The 22438-nt window shown below is 40.4% G+C and overlaps 1 protein-coding gene across 2 annotated transcripts in view; it reads right to left on the reverse strand.

The window, feature by feature from the left end:
• veph1 (ventricular zone expressed PH domain-containing 1) overlaps window positions 1–22438 on the reverse strand; it is a 90845-nt gene that overhangs the window by 12136 nt on the left and 56271 nt on the right. For both annotated transcript variants that reach the window (XM_085184556.1, XM_085184555.1), the window contains 3 exons: window positions 20093–20232; window positions 19700–19834; window positions 9376–9493 (listed from right to left, as the gene is read on the reverse strand). In XM_085184556.1, the coding sequence (XP_085040682.1) occupies window positions 9376–9493; window positions 19700–19834; window positions 20093–20232 (393 nt within the window). The remainder of the gene's footprint in view (window positions 1–9375; window positions 9494–19699; window positions 19835–20092; window positions 20233–22438) is intronic.

Raw genomic sequence — 22438 nt, forward strand, 5'->3', positions numbered from 1 at the left:
CATGTGTGGTCAGATCATTTTAGTGCCAAACCTGACAAGACCCCCTCTGCATATGGCTCTTGATCAATCACTGCAATGTTATGGGAGTGACAGGATTTCAAAAATGGGAAATGAGTCATGTCTCCAACCCAAATGATTTCCAGAAACATCTCCTACAAACAACCCTAATTTCTCCCTCAGGCCTAGACATATATATTAAAAGAAACCCTCTACAAGCTCTGGAGTTAGCTTTTATAACGTGTAACTGCTTGATACTTTGATGGTTTGCTGTTCTTGGGTTCACGACCACACGATCAACTCAATATTAGGTGTGAGTAGAGCAGGGACACGTATCCTGAACACAAACGCAAAATCTCAAATTACTCGCTGTGATGTTAGCAATTCAGTCTCCATGTAAGTGACCCTATTAGAAGGCTTTAAATTATTATATATTATTACTAACTTATTGTATAATAATTTAAAGCTGTATCACCAACCACAAATGTCTTCTTATGGTTTAAATATAATTTCCATGGAAAATGACATCACTAGTGGTTCCTGTAAATTTGAGCAAGGTTGAGTCAAAAAAAAAAAGAGAGAAAAGAAAACAACAACAATGGTGCCAGTAGAGTCAAAACTTTCAGCACGTTCTATTCTCGTGAACCACCCAGGCATTACATAAACTGTAAACACAGAGGTGGTTACAGAGTCCAGAGACAAATGCTACGTCGCACACAGAGAAAAATAAAGATTTCACAGGACTAGCAACGATGACTTGAGTAATCGTTTTTCTGTAAGAGTTTATCGGTCTCTCGCATTGTTATGGAGCAATTTTGGCCAGCTTCTCTTTACAGCGTCGCTTCAGTTTATTGAAGTCTGAGTGCATTGGTTTATGCGCAGCTCTCTTACTGGAGCTTTATATTTTGGTGTTAAATCTAGATTATACCCCAAATCCCCTACAATGTGACCTGCACCATAATCTGACGTGCACCTGCCTACAAATGTATCTACATGTCATGTGGACATTGCAATTGCTCTTTTCAGTACCATCGATTCCTCCCTTGCATTTCCAGCTACATTTTCGCCACAGTTTTTGAATCATTTAGTCAAAATGAGGACTATTCCTAAGGTCATGTCTCCAGGCCATGTCCCATGATTTTCTTACATCTAAGGGATGTAAAAAAATTCCTGGAAAAGATGCACAAAGAAGTGGATTTTTTATTTATTTATTTTTTAAAAGTCAACAACAAAGCTGAGCCCAGCATTTTTATTTGTTTCTATCGGTCATGGTCATGTCAGTCGTGATCATTAACATGTAAAATGCAAGCATGAATGCTAGCAGTGATGGCACCTTGGTGGCAGTTATAGATAGGTTAATGCACAGACTCACTGCAGAAGTTCGATTCAGCTATTATCCGGTCGTTAAGTCTGACGTCACTAGCCGTGTCTGGGCCTAAACTCCGCTGCAGGTCCATATATCAAACGATCACTATGGCATTACTGAGAGTTGAAAAACTGTCTAAAGTCTTTCATCTTTAATAAAATGATCAGCGTTCTGCTCTACCAGGTGTAACAATTGAGTTTAACATCCAGGCATCCATGAAAACAGAATTTATGACATTTAACGGAGTTAGAAGTTAGCAGGAAGTTAGCTCGCTAGCTTATATCTAAATACAATATAGCATGTCCTGACTGCGGGGTTTTGGAAACTAATTAAAACGTACAGCTCTGTTATCACTTCCAACATAAATGAAGACAGAAAACTAAACAGCAGTGACGTTTGTAGGGTTACTGAAGTTTGGCTTGCTGGTATATAATGATGTGCTACGTGACCGCTAGCGACACAGCTATGTTAGCATAATATAAACAAGCTAATTTTTTTTCCACTTGATAAAAGTTAACGTGAGTGTTCTCGGTGGTCAGGAACAAATGTAATCGCATGGCAGGATGCTGTAAAAGGACCAAACTTCAGCCAGGAGAACAACTGAGATAATCCATCCACAATATGAGGTTAGTCATTCATATACTGCTGCATGGGCTGGGCTGTAGTTACATCCTAAGGTTTTAAAAACTGAGCTTAAATAAATGATTAGCGGTAATAAAAGCCGAGGGAGGTCAACAGTGATCACTGACTGTTTTAGGAGATTTTTGAGATTAAATAGAAGAAAATACATAACATTAAACATGTTAACAATACAAAAGCCATATTAAACGCAGACTACTTTAGGCCCAGAAGTAGGATTCGTCACGTCATCACTTAACGACCGGATTGTCCCAGTCGGGTTGACGTCTGCACATTGACTTGATTCTTTTCTTTCTCAGTCATTCTGTTGTAGATTTGCTGACGTCCTTGGAATCACTGCACCACTGCATGACGCATCAAAGCTTTATCTGTCAGACAGATGGCCTCACATTTGAGTTTAGAATACTTTGGTACACAGAGGAGTTTGTGGTCGATTCAATGACTGCAAGGTGCCCGGGTTCTGTGGCTACAGAACATCATCACCTCTCCACCACAGTGTATGACAGTTATTGTGAGGTTTTTGTGCTGACATGATGTGTTTGGTTTTTCCAAACATGTTGCTGTGTGTAACTGTCAAACATCTCCACTTTGATCTTATCTGTCTAAAGAACTCTGGTCCCCAAGTCTCCCAGCCTCCTAATGATACTGTCATGAACTTTAATATTTAACAGTGAACTGAGGCCTGTAGAGTCTGAGATGTAGCTCTTCGGGTTTTTGCAATTTTTCTGATCACTGTATGGTCGAATTTTACCTTTTTAATTCCTGTGGAAGCAGTAAGTGTGTACTTAGTTATTCACAGGACTGCATATAACATAATGTAGTATATACATGCACCACTAGCACCGTTTCCAAATAAGGCTTCACCAAACCTAATGCCATATCCTACCTACAAGTGTCCTTGATTGTCATTGATTTTGTTGCCAAATCTGATTGATGGTTTCAAAACTGCTTCCAGAAAAAACCTCGGTGACTGACACAACCTTTACTGGAAACCTTAGGGACCACATTAAAAAAAGAGCGAGATTAAATTCCAAAAATATATCCTTATGTAGTAAAGTTTTAAATAAGAGAAGAAATATAAGCTGGAAAGTGTTGCAGTAGAGCTGCATAAATGATGCCACAACATGTACAAAGGCCATGACAGCCACATATGTATTAGCTAACATGCTTCCCTAATCTTGCCCTATGATGTCACCAGAGCCTCCAGTTGCACCCGTGAGAAATGCTGCCTTCATTTGACAAACTTTCACTAAGCCTCAAAACTCCATTTATAGCAATGACACTCAAAATTTCACCGTGTGATGAACGTCTCTCTTTTCCAGAAAATGAGCTGAAAATTTCTGTCTTCACTGATTGAATGTGGGAGGATGACACTTAGATGGGGCTTTCCATATTTTTGAAAGAAGTCGATTTGTCTTCCCGAGATTACCAAATGTGCTCAAATCCACACGTGGAGAGAAAACTGATGTAATCACCATATATTTTTATTCCCCTTTCTCTTCTGCTGCTTGCCAGTTAAGTGAGTGCAACAGCATGTTGTCCAAGTGAAAATAGGGAGCGCAGGATAAGAGGACACACTTGGTATGTGCTGTATTCAGGCATGTCCACACATACAAACACACACACACACACACTGAACTGGTCATTAACGCACACTTCAAAGACATTCCAGTAGTTGAACTCAACAGTATATCATAAAGTATTATGGAGTTGTACCAAACAGTGGCTGCACTCCATAATAAGTTGAAGTGAAAAGCTCTTTTCCTTTTTAGCTTTAAAAAATGAAACAAGTTTTGTGTGTGTGCGTGTGTGCGTGTCTGAGTCTGCTCTCGCCAAGTCAGCAAGTTTTTTTAATTTATTTATTTTTTAATCATTGTAGCACAACCATAAAAAGTATTATAAAGTCAAATCTTGGCTGGGTGCCGCTTGCTATATGAACAGCATGCATACATGTAAATATGTGAACGGACATGTGAAAAAAAACGCCATCTAAAAGTAAAATATTCCAGTTGTTTCAGGGAGATGAGCTGAGTGTATTTCTGTCATTTACTGTAACTTCAGCTAAAAAACTGGACAGCTTTCAGTTGGACAACCAAGTTCCCAGCGGATGGTTCAGAGTTTACTTCTTGGCCTTGAATACGTTATTGCAGTCTTGTTTTATGACCACGTTCCTTTAGGTGAAAACATGTTCACGTGCCATGAACTGTACTACCATGACTAAAGCCGCAAAATACATTTCCTGTAAATCCAGTCTGGCTGCATAAATGCAATCATTTCCAGTACAGAAGTGCAATAAATCTTGCATTTGTTGCATACTGAATGAAGCAATTCAGGTCATTTTCTGCTAAAATGACCTGAATTGGGCAATAGTTTTGCTTTTCAAAAAAACTATTTCAGTAACTACATATTACAACCCATAGTGAAAAAAAAATTGGTAACACTGCATTAAATATAAACAACAGAATACAATAATTTCTTAATTACTTCATTACTAAAAATTCTATATTTACATATTCCAACAACAGTGCTCTGGATTAAAAGATTTGTGGTATTAAACTGGAAAAGAAATATAAGGCAAAGAATGTCCTAAACTGTTGAGCTGATGTCCTACACCAAAGCAAGACTAGCAGAACTCACTTCCAAACCCAGGGCACACTCCTGTCTAAAGTTTATTTAAATGTGTTGCTGGCATCAAACTCAAAATGAGGATCTAGTTTTGTTTTGTTTTTAATGCTATTCTCATTATGCATGCTCCCCCTAGGCTTAATCTTTGAAAAATATAACATTTCTCGTCACATCTATGCCGACGATATAAAAATATATTTTCAGTTAGATCGTGACAACATTGCTCCGTCGTTGCACTGCTTCCTCGAGTGCATGAGAGAAGTCAGAGAATGGCTTTTGGGCAACTCCCTTATCCTGAATGAAAAGAAAACGGAAATTGTGGTGTTTGGCAACCATATCCCCCAGGGCCTATTAGCTGATACCCTTGGTTCCTTTGCCACTCCTCTCTCTGACTCGGTTGTTTTAAATTTAACAAACAAGTGTCCTCAGTAATCAAATCTAGATTTTACCAACTGCGCCTTATTGCTAAGACTAAGCACTATGTCCCTCATAAAGATCTTGAAAAGCTCATTCATGCTTTTGTGACTTCTAGATTGGATTACTGTAATTCTCTCTACTTTGGTCTTCACTCCGCTCTCCTTCACAGACTCCAGCTTGTCCAAAATGCTGCGGCTTGCCTCCTGTCTGGCACTAGAAAGCATGCCTCTAGCACCCCCATTCTTCCTGATTTGCATTGGTTACCCATAAAATATCATATCGAATTTAAAATATTGTTGCTCACCTTTAAAATTATGAATAATTTAGCCCTCAGGTCTTCAGCCCAATTACTCCTGGCTCAGCCTAGATCTAGATTTAAATCTAGGGCTGACCGTGCTTTTGCCCTGGTTGCACCTAACCTGTGGAACAACCTTCCCTTCGTTATCCGCGCAACACACTATCTTTACAATCCCGTTTAAAAACTCAGTTATTTAACATAGCTTTTCCATCTAGTTAGTGTCCCTATTTTATATGTGGCTCAATTTTTTTTTATCTATTTACTTGATCTTTTAGCTATATCTGTTCTTAGTAACTTTGTTCTTATATTCCCTTTTATTCCTGTATAATTAGTGCCCTCAACCTGATGACGTATGTGGTACTTTGTTAATAGTCTTTTATTTAATCATGTCTTAATTTTGTTGTTATTGTAAAGCACTTTGGTGTACCGTTTTTTAAATGTGTTATACAAATAATGTTGTATTGTATTGTATCATATTTAAAACCCCAGATTTCTCAGTTTTGGCATTTTACATGTTGTCACAGAGTTTGGTTTCAGTTTCAATTATAGGATTTTTAAGATGACTGGGGGTCTGTTTGATGGCTTCCTCAAAAAACTGTCATTAGTTAAGGTTTACTTGTGTATCCATGTTTGTTGTAACAGTAAGATATCTTGTATCAGGCTTACTGATTTCAGGTGTTCAGATACCTGACTGTCTGAGCCTGACTTTGGTACAGATGTATTGTACAGTTTCTGATTTTTATCTGTTGTGTGTTTTAATCAGAGCCAGGTGCCATAATAATGTGCTGGGTTAACTGAACTGTTTAAATACAAAAGAGTCATTTGGGCAGATTTGTACTCATCAGGTAGATGTGATACTGCTTTGACAAAAGGCTAAATTATCTGAAATAAATGCAAGGTGCAAAAAATCTGTAAAGGTGGTGTCTATCATCCACCCGTCCATCCATCCATCCTCTTCCGCTTATCCTTTTCAGGATCTCAGGGGTGCTGGAGCCTATCCCAGCTGGGCGAGAGGCAGGGTTCCCCCTGGACAGGTCACCAATCTGCCGCAGGGCTTGGTGTCAGTCATTTTATTTAAAAAATGTACTTGTATTCAACGTAATATCCTCTTTCTAAAAGGACTGTTAGAAAACAGAAACTATAACATCTGTCCAAGTCAGATCAAGACAGCCATGCATAGAAGAAACATGTATATATACACAGTATGGTGTAGCCCAAAAGTCTTGAGACACTCCTCACTTCTTTATATTTTGTCAGGGAAATGTGAAACAGGTGCAGCGATTTATTGAATCATGTGCAAACATTCATCAAAATACAGACTGAAAGACAAAAAACAGAGTCCATACAATTCAAACAGGACTGAAAGTATGTATGACTACCTTTACTCTTCAACACAGTCTGAACATTTCTTTAAGCAGTTTGCTGCTACTGATTTTCAGTCCAGTTCTTGTCTAATTTGCTGTACTTCAGACCTTTCTCCCTTTTTCCTTACAGCCACCCTGCCACTGAGACCAATTCTGGTGGTCTTTGTTGGATTTTTTCCCCCTATTTCTTAAGGACATAAAGACATTTAACAGTATCTTAATATCTTATGGACACTTAAGATACTTCTGCTACTATCTGCTATAGATAATTTTTTAGGCCTTCTACCTCTTGTTCTGTCTTCCACTTCTCTGGTTTCCTTAGTTTTTGTAAGGACACCCTGAACACCCTGAAAATACTATTTTGACAGACATAAAACACTATTTTATGTCTGCTAAATTGTGCAGAGCTGGCAAAGTACAGACTCTCTTTACTTAGAAAGTCCAGATATTTGTTTAAAAATGTAGGAAGTAAAAGTAAAAAGTTGTCAGAAAAAATCTTCTTCAGTACAGCAGCAAAGTGTTTGCACTTGGTCATTTGTTATTGTTGGCATTTTTTGTAGATTCAACTTAATAAATGAGGACATGTGTTATATGTTCTTGTGACAGGCCGCTAGTAATAAAGTGCCTAAAGATACAATTTGAAAATGGGTTGTTGCTAAGTTATCTGTTATGTGTAGACAACACTGCTTCATCCTGTGAGCTTTTTTATGATAATTCATAGGGCAGTGCTAAGTGGTTAAAAAAAAACATTTCTCTGCAAATGCTACAACGACTGGACGGAATAAAAGTGAAAAAGCAGCCAATGTCCTAAGAAAAAGTTCGAAACACATGGAGATCAGCTGCTCAAGAGCACTTGAAAAATGAGAACAAACTCTGGCAAAATACAAAGACGTTGGGAGTGGCTCTGGACTTTTGCACAGTGCTGTAGGCACACACAGACACACACAGAGCCCCACGGGGACACAGGGTATCACCGTTCCCCTTCTAAATCCTCCTGTAATGAAGAGAAACTGGCACCAGTCTAAAAAGGTAACCATCCATTCCTTGCAGTCATTCAGCCAGGTCAGTGAATGCACCAGTTAGCAGCGGAGCGCAAAGAATGGAGTTCAATTGGCTTCTGTATTGTTTATATCAAGGAGTCTTGAAATGAGCCATATAAATGTCAATACCACTTAAATGTATGAAGATCATTTGTTTAAACAGACTTCTCAATAATCTCATCTGATTTCTGATTATTATAAAGAGCCAAATCCAAGTGGACTGTGATCTGTGTGTTATTCCAAGTATCCACAGCTGGCCTGAACATTAGGGTTAGCCAATCTAGACCTGCAGTCCATCTATTTGAGATTTTGCCATACACAATACCAATTTTCTCATTAGATAAAGCAAAAGAAAACCTCACAAAACTTGAATAGGGCTTTCTGCTGATTCTCTAATTATTTATTTAACGCTACAATACAACAGTAAAAGTCCTAGTGATCTCTCACTAGGACTTTTACTTTGTGCCATGTATGCATGGCACAAAGTAAAAGTTCCTCAGTATTTTCAATAAATGATATTTAAACATCTACAAAAATGCGAAGAAATGTTTAGCTTTAAACACGTTTCATGCTCTGTCTGATTGATGGCTCCTACCCGTTTAGCCTGGTTCATAGCTCGTTACTTGCTTTCATGTCTGGACCAACTTGGACTTGATTCCATTAAGATGAAGTGAATACAGTTCACTTAAGCACATTCTGTGTGCCACGCTCTCACAGACGGATGAGGCTACATACCACTGATGTTACTCTCACTCACTCGCGCACACATGGAGCATCTTACAGTTAAACTTTATTACACGACTACTATTACGTGACTAGATTACATGCCTCGCTCCTGGAGGGATCTCTGCTTGAGCACTCCAGGAGAGGTTAGCAATGGTCCCGAATCTCTTTCATTAAATCCTGATCGTAGAATGAGTTTAGCTTTAAACTGGCTTCTCTTTATTTGATTTTGGGACTATCTGGTAGTATTGATGCAGAAATGTAGCAAACTATGAATGGTTTATACATTTTTAAGCTCTGCAATTTTCAAACCAAAGGTGATTTAAGATTTGATCTTTATTCCAAGTCTTACTTCATCAGCACAAAGCACTCACTGAAAGGTCACCAGTCCAAAGTAAAGCAATCACATCTGAGTCATGGTGGAAGTGACTGACTGCTTATAGTGACTTTAAAAATGTTTAAATCAGGGTGGCAGCTGTTTTGTAAGAGCTGCTCTCTGCTCCACTTTCCTTCACTTTTCCGGGGAAAGGTCATGTGCCTCGAAGGCATTCTGAGGGAAAACCTCCCATGGAGCTCCCCAGAGAGAGAAAACTGTGCCCAAGAGAGCTGGTGAGATGACATGAAATGAGAAAGCAATCTTTTAAAATCCCACTTTAGTTGTTGTTCATTCCTCTGTTTGGAGAAGACAGAAAAGGATGGGAGCCATTCAGGGGAAACCGCAGGAGGACAAAGTGTGTGAGGCAAAGTGTGTAATTTCGATGTTTGACGATATGCAAGAGCGGAAATGTACATTGAAGTGTTTATAAAGGTGGAGGGCTTCAATTTTCAGATAATAAGAGCTCATTTCTTCATTCCTTCTATTCTCAGTGCCCGTCTTAGCGTGCATATATGTGTGCGTGTGTATACCTGTAGCTTTCTCAGGGTTGTTACACATGAAGCAGAGCCAGCCTCCTTCCTCCTCACTGTATCCAAACAAGTCGAAGAAGCGCACCTCTTCTAGCTGGATCTGAAGGTTGTCCAGGTCCTGAAGGCAAACGGAAAGGAAACAAATACATGGAACAACTGAGCATCTCAAATACTAAACTGTCCTATTTAAACTTTCTATCTGCTGTGATCAATAGTGACTGCCTCCATCCAAAGCAGCAGACAGTGCACAAGAGAGATTAAGAACAGGATGTGGGCAGGGTGGAGCGGGTGGAAAGGAGTGTGAGGGATGATTTGTGAGATAGCAGAAATAGCAGCAAGTGAGAAAGGGTAGATTTACAAGATGGCATGCTATGATGCATTGTTTGAGGTGGTGGCAATACCAAAAAGACAGGAGGCAGAGCTGTAGGTGCAGATGTTCATACTGGGAGTGACCAGGATGGATAAGATAAGGAATGAGTACATCAGTGGGACAGCTCAGCTCAGCTCCCATTTCTCTATGTAATGAGAAATATCACGGAGAGATCAGGCATCTGAAGTGCTAAAGCAGAAGAATTTAACATTAGAAAAAACTGAGTGGTGTCCAAGATGGATCATTGGAAGCTTTGGAATCTGCATGAAAAGGAAAAAAACACATACAAAAATTAGGCTCGGGCTGAATTAAAAAGAAGAAAGCAGGTAGAGGACGAGGACCAGCTGAGGACCATAAGATGACTTAGCCAAAACAGGAAGGTGAAAGTTACGACATCATTCTTAGATTTATAGTCTACATAGTATTTATTCATGCATTTAATTAATCAGTTTTCACTTCTTTGTTTTTCTCACTGTTGTATATATACACATTTTTACACTCTCATATTATAAAACCCCTTGTGATTGAGCGAGTGAAAGAAAGTCAGGCACGGGTTAAAGTCCCGAAAAAAAGTTTTTTTATTTAACCCAAAAACAAAGGTGGTTAAATTATACAAAAAATCAAAATCTTGGGCCCATAAAAGAGGTCAAAGTAACAGAACTCGACTCAAAGTTAACGACAAACAATACTGGCAACTCAAACAAACTGACCTCCCTAAATGAGACAAAGGGGAAACTTAAATAGGGCTGATCAGCCCACAAAAACACACAAAACCTAACTGAAACTAACATAACGAACTCCATTCCCCCCCCCCCATGATCCAGAGCTATGGAATGAGCCAATTTGCAGTTCTCCATATAGGCTTGCTCCGCCCCCTTTTCACCTCTTGGCTCATCAATCAAGGGACCGGAGCAGCTGTAACTGAGGTAACTCAAAAAACAAAGAGATTAAATCATACATAACAGTGTAAACTAAAATGTGCGCACTTATTTTAGAATACAGTGTTGTGTGGATATGTGAATTAATTCTAAATCAAAACCAGTTATTTATTATCCTGTAAATTAAACCCACTGTGTGGCTGTAACTGCAGCCATCACGTCCCTAATAGATGCCTGTGGCAACTGAACTTTAACTTTATTGTAGACTGTACTATATTCATCCTTTATCATGCTGCTATAAAAAAACAATTTCTTTTGTGGGATCAATAAAGTATCTACTTATCTAACTATCTGTCATAAATGTTAAATATATTCTTTTTAATAAAAAAGAATAAAAAACATTTCATTAAAAGATGTGTTTAAGTGGGTTAAAACAATCATCATGATCAAGTTCATGGAAGAATTCTTGCACTGATTGCTGCACTTTTCCGGAGCTTTTCCTGAGCTGCTGGCGTAGCTGCGGATTGCTGTTTTTATTATACTCGTCACTTTGTGGTTTACATGCAACACAGAGACCCTTGCACGAAATGCACTAAAAGACCTTTCAAAGAGTTTACAGAATTACAGAATGACAGCAACATCAGGAATAAGGAACACGAGAAGCTCGAGAAATACCAAGGGCTCACAGATGAACTCGAGAAGATGTGGAAGGTGAAGGCAACAGTGGTCCCAGTGGTAACCGGAGCACTCGGTGCAGTCACCCCCAGGCTGGGAAGAGTGGTTCCCACTCCCAGGAACAACATTTGAGATCTCTGTCTAGAAGAGCGCAGTCCTAGGAGCAGCTAAGATACTGCGCAGGACCCTCAAGCTCCTGGGCCTCTGGGAGAGCACCCGAGCTTGAAGGATGAACCACCCGCAGGGGCGAGCGGGAAATTTTTATATATATCTATGTTTTATTTAGATTATACTAACATTCCTGTGGTTGTTAAACAGCTCAGGGCATCAGCAAATACAAAATCACACATGCATAAGGGATTCTTAACTCTAAGAAGTAGCTACTTAACAAAAATCCTGAAAATATCAACTTTGCATCTGTGTCAGAAGAGCAAACAATGGAAGACTAGACCCCCACCAGAAATCCCACAAGACCTCCTGCACATGGTAAGAGTTATACTTCACTTTGAATTCACACAAACACATTTCAGTGACACTTGACATATTTCTTTTTTCTTCCTTGGAGAAAAACATGAAAATGATCGATCACTACCATCAGTTTTGTTTTGTTTTTTTACATATACTGTACATTTACCATAAATTTACATTATCTTTAACTAAAACCATGTTTCTGCAGTGCTGTTATGTGGTTTCCCAGATCTCTTTTATCATGATTGCACAGTTCAAACACAGAAACAAACCTACCGCATACACGCGGCTTCAGAATTTCTCTAAAAACAGCTCTTGTACACTGATCATCAGTAAAACCTCTGACTTCAGCAAGCAGGCGAACAAATGCAGATGGATTTAAATGACTATAAGAAAAAACTGAATGTAGCTACACTGTGCTGAGCTACTAGTGTGTTTTAATTTATCCCCCTTGATGTTAAAAAGGAAAGATGTCACATCTGATTCTTTATGTTATTACTACTTAAATGACTAAAAATGAAGGGGATTTGCCTGCAGATACAGATAAACTCAGACCATATGTGGTTTGGGAGAGACCGAACATCTGTGGGTTTACGCCAACATTAATATACTCATAACGTGCAGTGGACCGAGTGGTCTTCAGGAGATGTAAGCTTCAAAATGAACAAATGCAGAAAAAGATTTGCAAAAGAAAAGCAGGAGCAAAAGACAAGAAAGTTAGTGAAAGGATAAAAGATAAGACGAGGAGATGAGAGTCGAATGGTATGACAAATACGTTACCCGACTGTTTTCGCAATATACTGTTTTATATTCTAGTACACTGCAGAGGTACCAAATATGTTAGAAAATACAGTGCACATTTTTCCCCCACACGTAGTTCCACTGTGTTTCATAATTACGCTAATACGTTCCTAATATGTTGCTATCTGGAAATATAGGAGAGCGTTTATTGTTTTAACTGATTATAATATGTTAGCAGGATTTAGCTAAAGTATCTAATGTTGGCCATCTGCAGCTCCGGGCAGTATTTCCAGGAAATGTCAGTAAGCTGCACCTCTGGGCTTCAAACTGGCTCCAATGTAAACCCACAGTGGGTGTCACGACTTTTTACAGCCATCTTTAAATAGCGTCAAAGGTGGGGTTATCTACCAAAGGGGCGACCATGGCTCAGGGGGGTTGGGAAGCACATCTGTAACCGGAAGGTCGCCGGTTCGATCCCCGGGCTCTCTGTCCTGGTCGTTGTGTCAAGACACTTTACCCTACCACCTACTGGTGTTGACCAGAGGGGCCGATGGCGCGATATGGCAGTCTGCCCCAGGGCTTGCCACCACCAGTGTTTGAATGCGAGAGTGAATGAATAGTGGAATTGTAAAGCGCTTTGGGTGCCTTGAAAAGCGCTATATAAATCCAGTCCATTATTATTATTATTAAATGTTAATATAGTTAAAGAACCACTCCACCCGTTTTAAAAGGAGTCCTTATCAGGCTGTGTTAGCATTTGATTATATATTAAAATCAAATGCTTGTAATGCATTACAATGTAATTCATTGTAATGCATGAACATATGTTCATGCATTACAATTACAAATCAAATCTTGCTCCATCAGCAGTCACATCATCAATAAACACTAGTGACCTGCTTCTACTGGCAGCCATTCATGCCTGTTTTCTCTTCCCATCATTCACCATTTGTCTTGGTTTTGTTTGTCTTTTCTATGTCTTTCAGATCTGCGCAGGCTTTTTTTAAAAAATGTTTTCTGTCTAATTTGTCCTTCTTGTTCTTGAGTGTAATCAGTGGTTTGCAGCTTGTTGTAAATCCACTGTTTTCACATTCATGAAGGCATCTCTTAATTATAGCCCTTGACACTCTTATCTCCCCAAGAGTGTTCTTCACTTGGTTTGATGTTGTGAAGCTGTGTTTCCATGGGAATAATCCTGTCAGCCACTTCAGTCGTGTTTTGTGGTACTTGAGGCATTTTTTGGTGTTGCTGAGCTGCTCGGTGGATTTATTGTTTTTAGATTTAGTCAGTCCGAATTTTTTTGTTCTCTCTCTCTCACACTGACAGGTTTATGTTTTTTTTTTCCGGCCTAACGATGGCCTGCCTCACTTGCACTGACATCTCTCTTTGGGCCTCAAATTTAAAATTATAGTTAAAATATATTAAACACTTTGAATCATATCAAATATCCTGAACAGTAAATGCAAAAAAACCCCCAACAAATTGTAAAATTCCTTGAATTGAAGTTGGAAGTCTGCACTTCAATCACAAATTGGTGATGTACAAAGACAAAAATACACAAACCGCCTTTGTCCAGCAAATTATGGACCTGACCTGACCTGACCTGACGGTGTTGTTCTGTGGATGGATGAGAAACCAGAACGACTCGTGAATCGTGTCGTAGTTTAGACTCACCTGAATCTCGTCTTTGTTGGCTTTACAAGTGGAAAAGAAAAAGCAGAAACAGCTTTTCTGTGGACATTCAAGGAGCCAATTACTGAAATAGCTTTAACATCGTTTACCGATGACACAGCAAACCTCTGAAAAGCAGCAAGTGGAGACAGAAGCAGAGAGAAGATAAAAGGACCGGCTGTGAGTCAGAGGTTGAGCAACAGTGTCTAACAGTGAATGCAAACCCGACATCTGCTGCAAAATACAAGAAGAAATGAATGACCAACAAAGAAAAATGAATAAGATCAGATGTATTTGCTTCCAGAGCCCATTACAAGAATGCCTTAAACTCCAGTGTATGTGTGTCTAATCAAATTATCGCAACTGAAAGGCCGTAATGCACGGAACAAACATCCAGTATGTGTTTTCAAATGTGAGCTTTGATGCTGCTGAGGTTGGAGAGATGAATTTGCAGCCGGGCAACAGCTTGATGTGGACAAACATGGCCATGTTTGATTCATCAAGCCCCGAAAGGTGGATTCAATAAAGAGATGAAGAAACAAAGGCTGGATTATGTGAGTCTGAATGTAATCTGTCTGTCCTCGCAGAGATTTCAATAAACCCCCTTTGTGCACCTCTCTCTATCATTCCTCTCTCTCCTTTCATCATTTTGTTTAAGTTTACAATTATATTTTCATCAAGATGCGAGATTGCCAGTGCACATGGCTGACGGCAACTGCAACAATGCTCAATGTACCAAATCTGCAAAACGTGTCCTTGAGGTTGTTTTTGCCTTTTAAAATCGTATCTTATTCATTTTTTTAACATAAATCCAGATATTCTAATAAACTGGGGAATGATAAAAGATTTTTTTAAGAAGCCAAACTGTTATTAACTCCAGAAATGGAGGGAAAAAATGTGGTTGAGGAGGTTGTAGGAATATAGGTGAAATTTCCACGGAGAAAACTGAATGAGACTGAAGCAGGAAGGAGGAGGAGGAGGGAGGGGAGTGTACGTCTGGAGAAAGGTGAGTGGATAAGAAGGGGGAGTGTTGGGAAGGGGGAGTGGAGGAGAGGCTGAAGCAATAAACAGGGACGTGCTTTATTTCTGTCCCTGCGGACTTTCATCTGCGGCTCTGTCTGGCAGGCCGGGGTCCTGACTATAAAACTCCTTTCACACGGGCACACGCAGAGGTCAGCTGTCTCCTCTACCCTTGTTTCGTCCCCAAGCATCTTTATCTAATCACAGCCTCGGCCCCATCTTTATCTTCGAGTACCCCGCCTTCCTCCCTCCTCTCCCTCCATCAAACATTATCTTCACCACAGTTGTATCAACAAACTCTCACGCGCTGGGCTAACTGAGTGAAACAATACTTTTCAAGCACCTCCTTCCACAGACTTTGCTCTGTCTCCTTTCGTATCTTGTGCCATGTCTTCCTCTCACTATGTAAGATAATCCCCACTCCTTAAGTATTCTCCTCAGCAAAGTTTACTCCTTGCTAACCGCCCCTTCAGTTCCTCTCAGTTTCCTTTTCTCTTCATCTGCATCCCATCTGACCATCTTTGCTCCTCCCCACCCTTTCTGCTCCTCATTTCCTTCACTTTTATCCTTTTACATCTTTATTCTTTTAACCTTTTACTATTTTCCAACTTTATGTATTTGTAACTTGTAAAACAAGTGTTATTAACTTGTTTAAGGTTCCCCCCCCCGCCCCTTGCCCATACCTCCCTCCATCCCCCCATCTTTGCTTCCACCAGCTTTTCCCTGTGTCATAAAACTACTAACCCAAAATGTCAGAAGCTAAACACAAGCCCCTCTTAAATCACCGAAGCCTTGTAAAGCCCTACGGTCTCCCTTTAAATCTTCCTGTCAGTACGGATGTAACTGGTAACCTTTTCTGTCTCACACATATAACAGCTTTCCTTGTCCCGCGGCTCTTCTCCTTGCTGTCAAATCATGTGCGATGCTGTTTGGCTGACAGTGACAGGAGAGAAGCTGTAGATCTCATTGAGGCGGAAAGAAAGCAAAGAGGCAGTGTGATGAATGTGGATGGAGAAAAGAGTAGTGGCTCTCTTTCTCCTCCTTACTCCTCTTAAATGACACCTTTGTTTTTTTCTTTCACCTCAACACTAATTTTGCTTGTTTTGTGTTTCCGGATCACCATAATCGAAGCTGTCAGCATCAGCATGTTTTTACATTCTGCTAAGATAATTTAGTAGTGGTGAGCAAACTTGTTTAAGTCTACCGGTGCAGTATTTACCACTCCCCGTCAATGCTTTGCACTAAGTACATTTTAATGTGAAGGCAGTGATCTTAACCATAACAATTAACAGTCCATTTACACAGTATAATTCTTTCACAGACATTTGCACTTATGCATTGTTGGAATGTTGTGCTGAAACTTTGCAGACCCTTTTCTAAATTCCCAGGCCAACAAATACGGCTGTTTAATCAACATCCACGGTGTTGTAGCTGTTCTTGGTGTTTAGTATCCTCGCCAAGAAGGCTTCAACATGCAGACTGGAGGAGTTGAGGACTGAGACACCAACCTTCTAATTGACAGGCAATCTGATCTGCCTCCTGAGCCTCAACTAACTACTACCAAGATACACAGTATACAGTAATGCACCAACTTTAGGCAGTGGTGATTATAATTGTCATTGCCACATGTAAATCGTTCTGAAGCCCAGGAGTCACAGTCACTGGGTAAGCTGGTTTTCAGAGGGTGAATGCTGTGATCCATGACCTTTTCTAAAAACTTAACCATCTAATTTTTTCTATTGCTTTTTCAAAAAGCGAGTGAAAAGGAAAGACTCAGTGTGTCGAAACAAAGAGCAAAGCACAAAGATTCAGGGTCCATGTCAGGATACGCTGTGTGGAGTATGGTGGACGTTAGCAGAAATTAACCTACAGCGAAGGTTTAATGCTGGAACAATCAAAGAAAAACACAGTCCAGGCGCCATGAGGAAAAGCAAACTACAGTGGGTAGCACTAGGGAACACATGAGGGAACAATAAATACAAAAGGTAATGAAGCTACAGTGGAACAGGGAACAGATCAGGGATAACGTGACCAGCACAAGGTACAAAAGACTACAAAAGTAAAACAGGAAAAAACTGAACATACTAAGACAGCGGTCCCCAACCTTTTTTGCGCCATGGACCCGTTTAATGTTAAAGATCGGCCTTTAAGGTGTTCGGATAAATACAACAAAATAAAATGACACGACCAAGACAAAAAATGTGGTATTTTGTAAATATAATAATAAACGCAAATTCACTGTGTAATTGTGTAACTTTATTAGCAGCGTCCTCCTGAAATGCGCCAACAACATTGAGAGTAACATCCTCCTCTCTGCCCCTTAATGCTCTCTGGTTGCTATGGTAACCCATAAATATTTCTTTCAAAATAAGACACACAACTACAACGCAGGAAAAGACCCAGGGAAACAGAGTTAACGTAAAAATCCTGAAAACCATAAATTTCGCACCCGAGCCTCAACTCTTGTGGCCCGGTACCAAACAACTCATGGACCGGCCCGGGGGTTGGGGGCCGCTGTACTAAGGTGATACACAAGGGCACAAGCGGGGAAGACTACAGGTTATACAAAATAAACATCAGGCAGATTGATCATGAACAAAACCAGAAACTGAAGCAAGGAATTAGGACTCAGTGACAGTAATAAATGTGGCACACAAGAAAATACGCTTTTAAAAGAGTCTGACAGGCACCTGATAAAACAGCAGTAATTGAGTGGGAATGAGAGCTTACAGTTTTACTAACATGAAATACTGAAAGTGAATGATGATCATAAGTTGTAAAGTCATTGTTATTGTTGGCACGTACAAGCGATTTCTCTGACCAAACACAACAACGAGCGTGTCAGCTGAAGCACTGTGTTATCAGCATCGCTATATGGCCCATAAATGTAAAAGATCACCGCATGTGTAGCTTCAGGGTCTGTGTTTTTATAGGCCTCCAGCTAAAACAAACAAGAGTTTAATGTGATCTAATTTAGGACAATTGAGATCATCAGGAAAAGTAATTCGCTTGTGGATAATCAAATCAGACAGTGAGAGAGTGAGGTTGTTTACCCTATGGGTATGTATGTGACGCAGGTATGAGTGCATAAGTGCTAAGCGCAGCTGATTTAACATGTGGCGACATAAACGTGTCCACGCACACTCCCAATTAAGTTTCCGTGATTGAACAACAAGAAAGCGACTGGGCAAAAAAGGGAGAGTTCAAGGAGAAAAACCTGTTGACAAAAGAGAAAACAAAAGTTCATCTCACATGTGATGATTCCCAAGACTTTTGGAAAAAGATTGTGTGGACTCATAAGACAGAAACTGAACTTAGTAGAAGGTTTGAGTCCCGTTACAGCTACCATAAAACTAACACAGCATTTCAGTCAAATGTGGTGCTGGCAGTGTGATGATCTGGCGCTGACTTCCTGTAACTGATGGAACCATGAATTCTGCTGTCTACCACAAAACCCAGAAGGAGAATGACCGACCGTCAGTTCATGACCTGAAGCTCAATCACACAGGGGTTATGCACCAGGACAATGATCCAAAACACACCAGCAAGTCCACCTCTGAATGGCTAAAACAAACAAAATGAAGGTTTTGGAGTGGCCTAAAAGTCCGGACTTAAATCAGATTGAGATGCTTTGGCACGACCTTAAACAGGCTGTTTATGTTGGAAAACCCTCCAGTGTGGCTGAATTAAAACAATTCTGCAAAGAAGAGCGGGTTAAAATTCCTCCACAGTGATGCAAAAGATGCATTGCCAGTTATCACAAACACTTGAGTGCAGCTTTTGCTGCTGCGAGTGGCACACCAAGTTATTAACGTTTAGAGGGCAGACAGGTTTGGTTAAATAAATAAAATCATCATTTAAAACCTGCACTTTCTTTTTACTCAGCTTATCTTTGTCTAATGTTAAAATTTGACATGTAAGTGTGCAAAATATGCAAACAAACTAAGAACACAAGAAGAAGCCAAACACTTTTTCTCAGCACTGTAAGTGTACTCGTGTTTTTTCTGTAAGGGCTCCATATGGGAACCACAGCTGGTTGCAACCACAACACACGTTTAGAGAAAGACAAATAACAGCTGTATTTTCTTTGTGAGCCTAATTATTTCCTAATGAGCACTTAGCTTGTCACACATAAGAAGCGACAGCACGAAGAACACCACCCATTTCCACGTTCTCACCAAACCAGACGCACATATTCACCCCCCACACCATTCCCACCCACCCATCCCTCTCGTTCAATTGCTTTTTCTCAGTGTTTCAAATCTGCAAACACACAAACAGACATGATAAAGATGAGAAGACAGGGCGAACGGAGGTCCTGTATACAAAAACGTCCATTCAGTGCCTTCCATATCTAAACAAAGTGGGTGCTGACGCTTCCCTATCTTTATTTCTTTCTTTTACGCAAGCGATGACTTCATCTTCTCTGGTGGAAACAGATAGCTTTTATGAGGAAGCTGCATGATTGCACACACACACCCACACTGCGGTGGTCCAGTACCTTCTTGTGTGGGGTAGTCTGCTGTGTCATGGCCATAGAAAAGCTGTGAGCTCCTTTAAGCTGCGTCTTTTCCCAAAGAGAACCCAGTTTTTGGACACACTCATCCCTGGTGCTGAGAGGTACGCTGGACTTACTCTAAGAGACAAGATACAAGAGCAGGAGAACAAAAACTAATTTAAAAACTGGGATATGGTTCAGATAAAGACACAAAAGACTGCATGAGAGCGTAAAACTATCTTAGTCAGTGAAGGTTTTCAATTATTCTCCAATACAAAATGTTTAAGAAACAACATATTTCAGACCTTCAGGCAACCAAAGACCAATGACATCAGATGCACGTCTTACACTTACTAACACATTTGTGTGCTTTTACAGCGGGACATTTGGGTGCACCTGTAAATGTAACAACATGATGTGAATCCATAGATGCGGCTGTCGGCTGGTCAGGTTGAAGCAGGATTTGGCGTACAGACAGTAGTGACCCTTCAAAGGACAAGAGAACGAAAGCTTGGCCGCACAACCTCGACTGGAATCTGCATCACGAAAAGAGCAAAAATGACAAAATATTAATATTTACCAAATCATTCAAAACGATTCTCTACATTTGCACGTGGTCTTGTGTATTTTCTTTGCTGCCTTCGGCAAACTTTGCTCAACAAACTGACAATACCAGTAATAATGTGCTCCGTGACAAAACCAAATGAGAGGTTTTTGGCAGTTATTTTAGTTTTATGACAAGCTTGTGAAATGTTGCAGTAAAACATGTCAAATTGAAAAAGTAACTGACTATTTATTTTAACTGGGCCCTTGCCCAGATAAAAAACAAACAAACAAACTAGTATTGGTGTCTGCACCAACACTTGTGACACTACTACTGATATGTACTGCGAGATCTCTTACTTGGCTTCTCTGTGTGATTACTGACAACACTAACTAAACTAAAGTACTGTGCAAAAGTCCTGAGTCACCACTCATTTCTTTATTTTTGCTAGGAAGATGGAAAATTGACAGTCTTGGTATTGGGATCGGTCTGCCAGGGCCTCCACTCCTGGCTGCCAACCAGCACACAATGCAGGCGACCCCTACGGCACCTCCTGCAGGTGCTGCGGCTGCAGTGATGCAGACGCTGTACCGGTCCCTCGTGGTGAAGAGCTAACTCTGAAGGGTGGCTGGCTTCTACCTTAGAGATAGGGTGAGAAGTTTAGCCATCCGGGAGGGGCTCAGAGTACAGCCGCTGCTCCTCCACATTGAAAGGAGCCAGTTGAAGTGGTTCGGGCATCTGAAAAGGATGCCTCCTGGGTGAGGTGTTCCGGGCATGTCCCACCGGGAGGAGGCCCCTGAGCAAACCCAGGACATGCTGGAGAGATTATATCACACGTCCAGCTTCAGATTAGCGGAAGAAGATGGATGGATGGAAGATGGAAATGGAGTTTGTACAATTCCAATGAGTTTAAAAGTCAATATTTGGTATGGACAACTTTATTCTTCAACACAGCCTAAACTCTCTTACATTAGCTTTCTTATCATTTCGTTTTAGGAATAGTTTAAGATATTCAAAGCTCTTCCTTGGATGCTGGCTTTTCTGTTCTCTGTCAACATGGTCCCACACTGCTTCAATAGTGTTGGGGTCCAGACTCTGGGGAGGCCAATCCATGACATTGTGTGTTTGCTCTATCTAGGTATGCTTTCACTTCACTGCCAATAAGATACATTCCAGATGGTATTGCATGGTGGCTCAAAATCTGATTTACATTCATAATTCCACCAGTTTTGACAAGATCCCCAACACCACTGCATGACAGAGCCTCCATCACGTTTTACAGAGGAATGTAGACACTCACTGTTGTATCTCTCTCCTGACCTTTTCTCTGCACAGTGACAAACCAGAAATTTCCCATCTGGATTCATCACTATCAGACCTGTTGTCACTGATTTTTAGTCCAGTTCTTGTGTGAGTTGGCATACCGCAGCCTTTTCTCCCCATCTCCCTTCCTTAACACTGGCTTCTTGCTTCCACTGAGACACGTCTGACATTTCTGATGAGGCTTTAGCATCAGAAATGGCCAGATTTTCTTTCAGATACTGTTCATCCTCTTGTGCCACTTGTTCTTTGTAATCCACTTATTCAGTTTCCCCAAATTATTTTAAGGACACACTTCATACTGCGCTCAGAACTGCCAAGTTTTCAGCTAATAGCTCTTTTTGAATCATATTGTTGGTGCAAAGATAATATTTTGTGCTTTTTCATAACTTCAGTGACAAAGAGCCTAACGATTCAATTTAAAATTGGTTGTTTGTCTGATCAGGTACAAAATCTGGTGTGAAACACAAGCCAGAAACACTTGTTTTTCAGACACAAAGCCTGAAGGACTGATTAAAAATTAGTAAAAAAACCCCAAAAACTTTTGCATAGTGCCGTACATGAGCTCCAGTTTAGAAAGTCCTGCATTATACTAATGCACCCAGCTTTCAAACAAAAGAAAGAGAACGAGTAAGACTGACGATAACAACAGAATCCCACCCAAAAGGCATCATCTACAAACCAAGAGCAGCTCACGATGAAACTCTGAGCAGCAAAGAGGCACCCTGTGAGTGCGGCATCGACAAAAAAGCATGTGGACGCAGCGTGTTTTTACTGTGTCCATGTGCACGTGCAGGAGTGCAGAATATTGTTTGGACTGAGCGCTCAAGCGCACTCTTCTGTGTAATCCTCATCCTGTGAGATGAAGGGTCAGCAGC

Source organism: Neolamprologus multifasciatus, chromosome 14 (genome assembly GCF_963576455.1).
Source record: "Neolamprologus multifasciatus chromosome 14, fNeoMul1.2, whole genome shotgun sequence".
NCBI classification, from domain to species: domain Eukaryota; kingdom Metazoa; phylum Chordata; class Actinopteri; order Cichliformes; family Cichlidae; genus Neolamprologus; species Neolamprologus multifasciatus.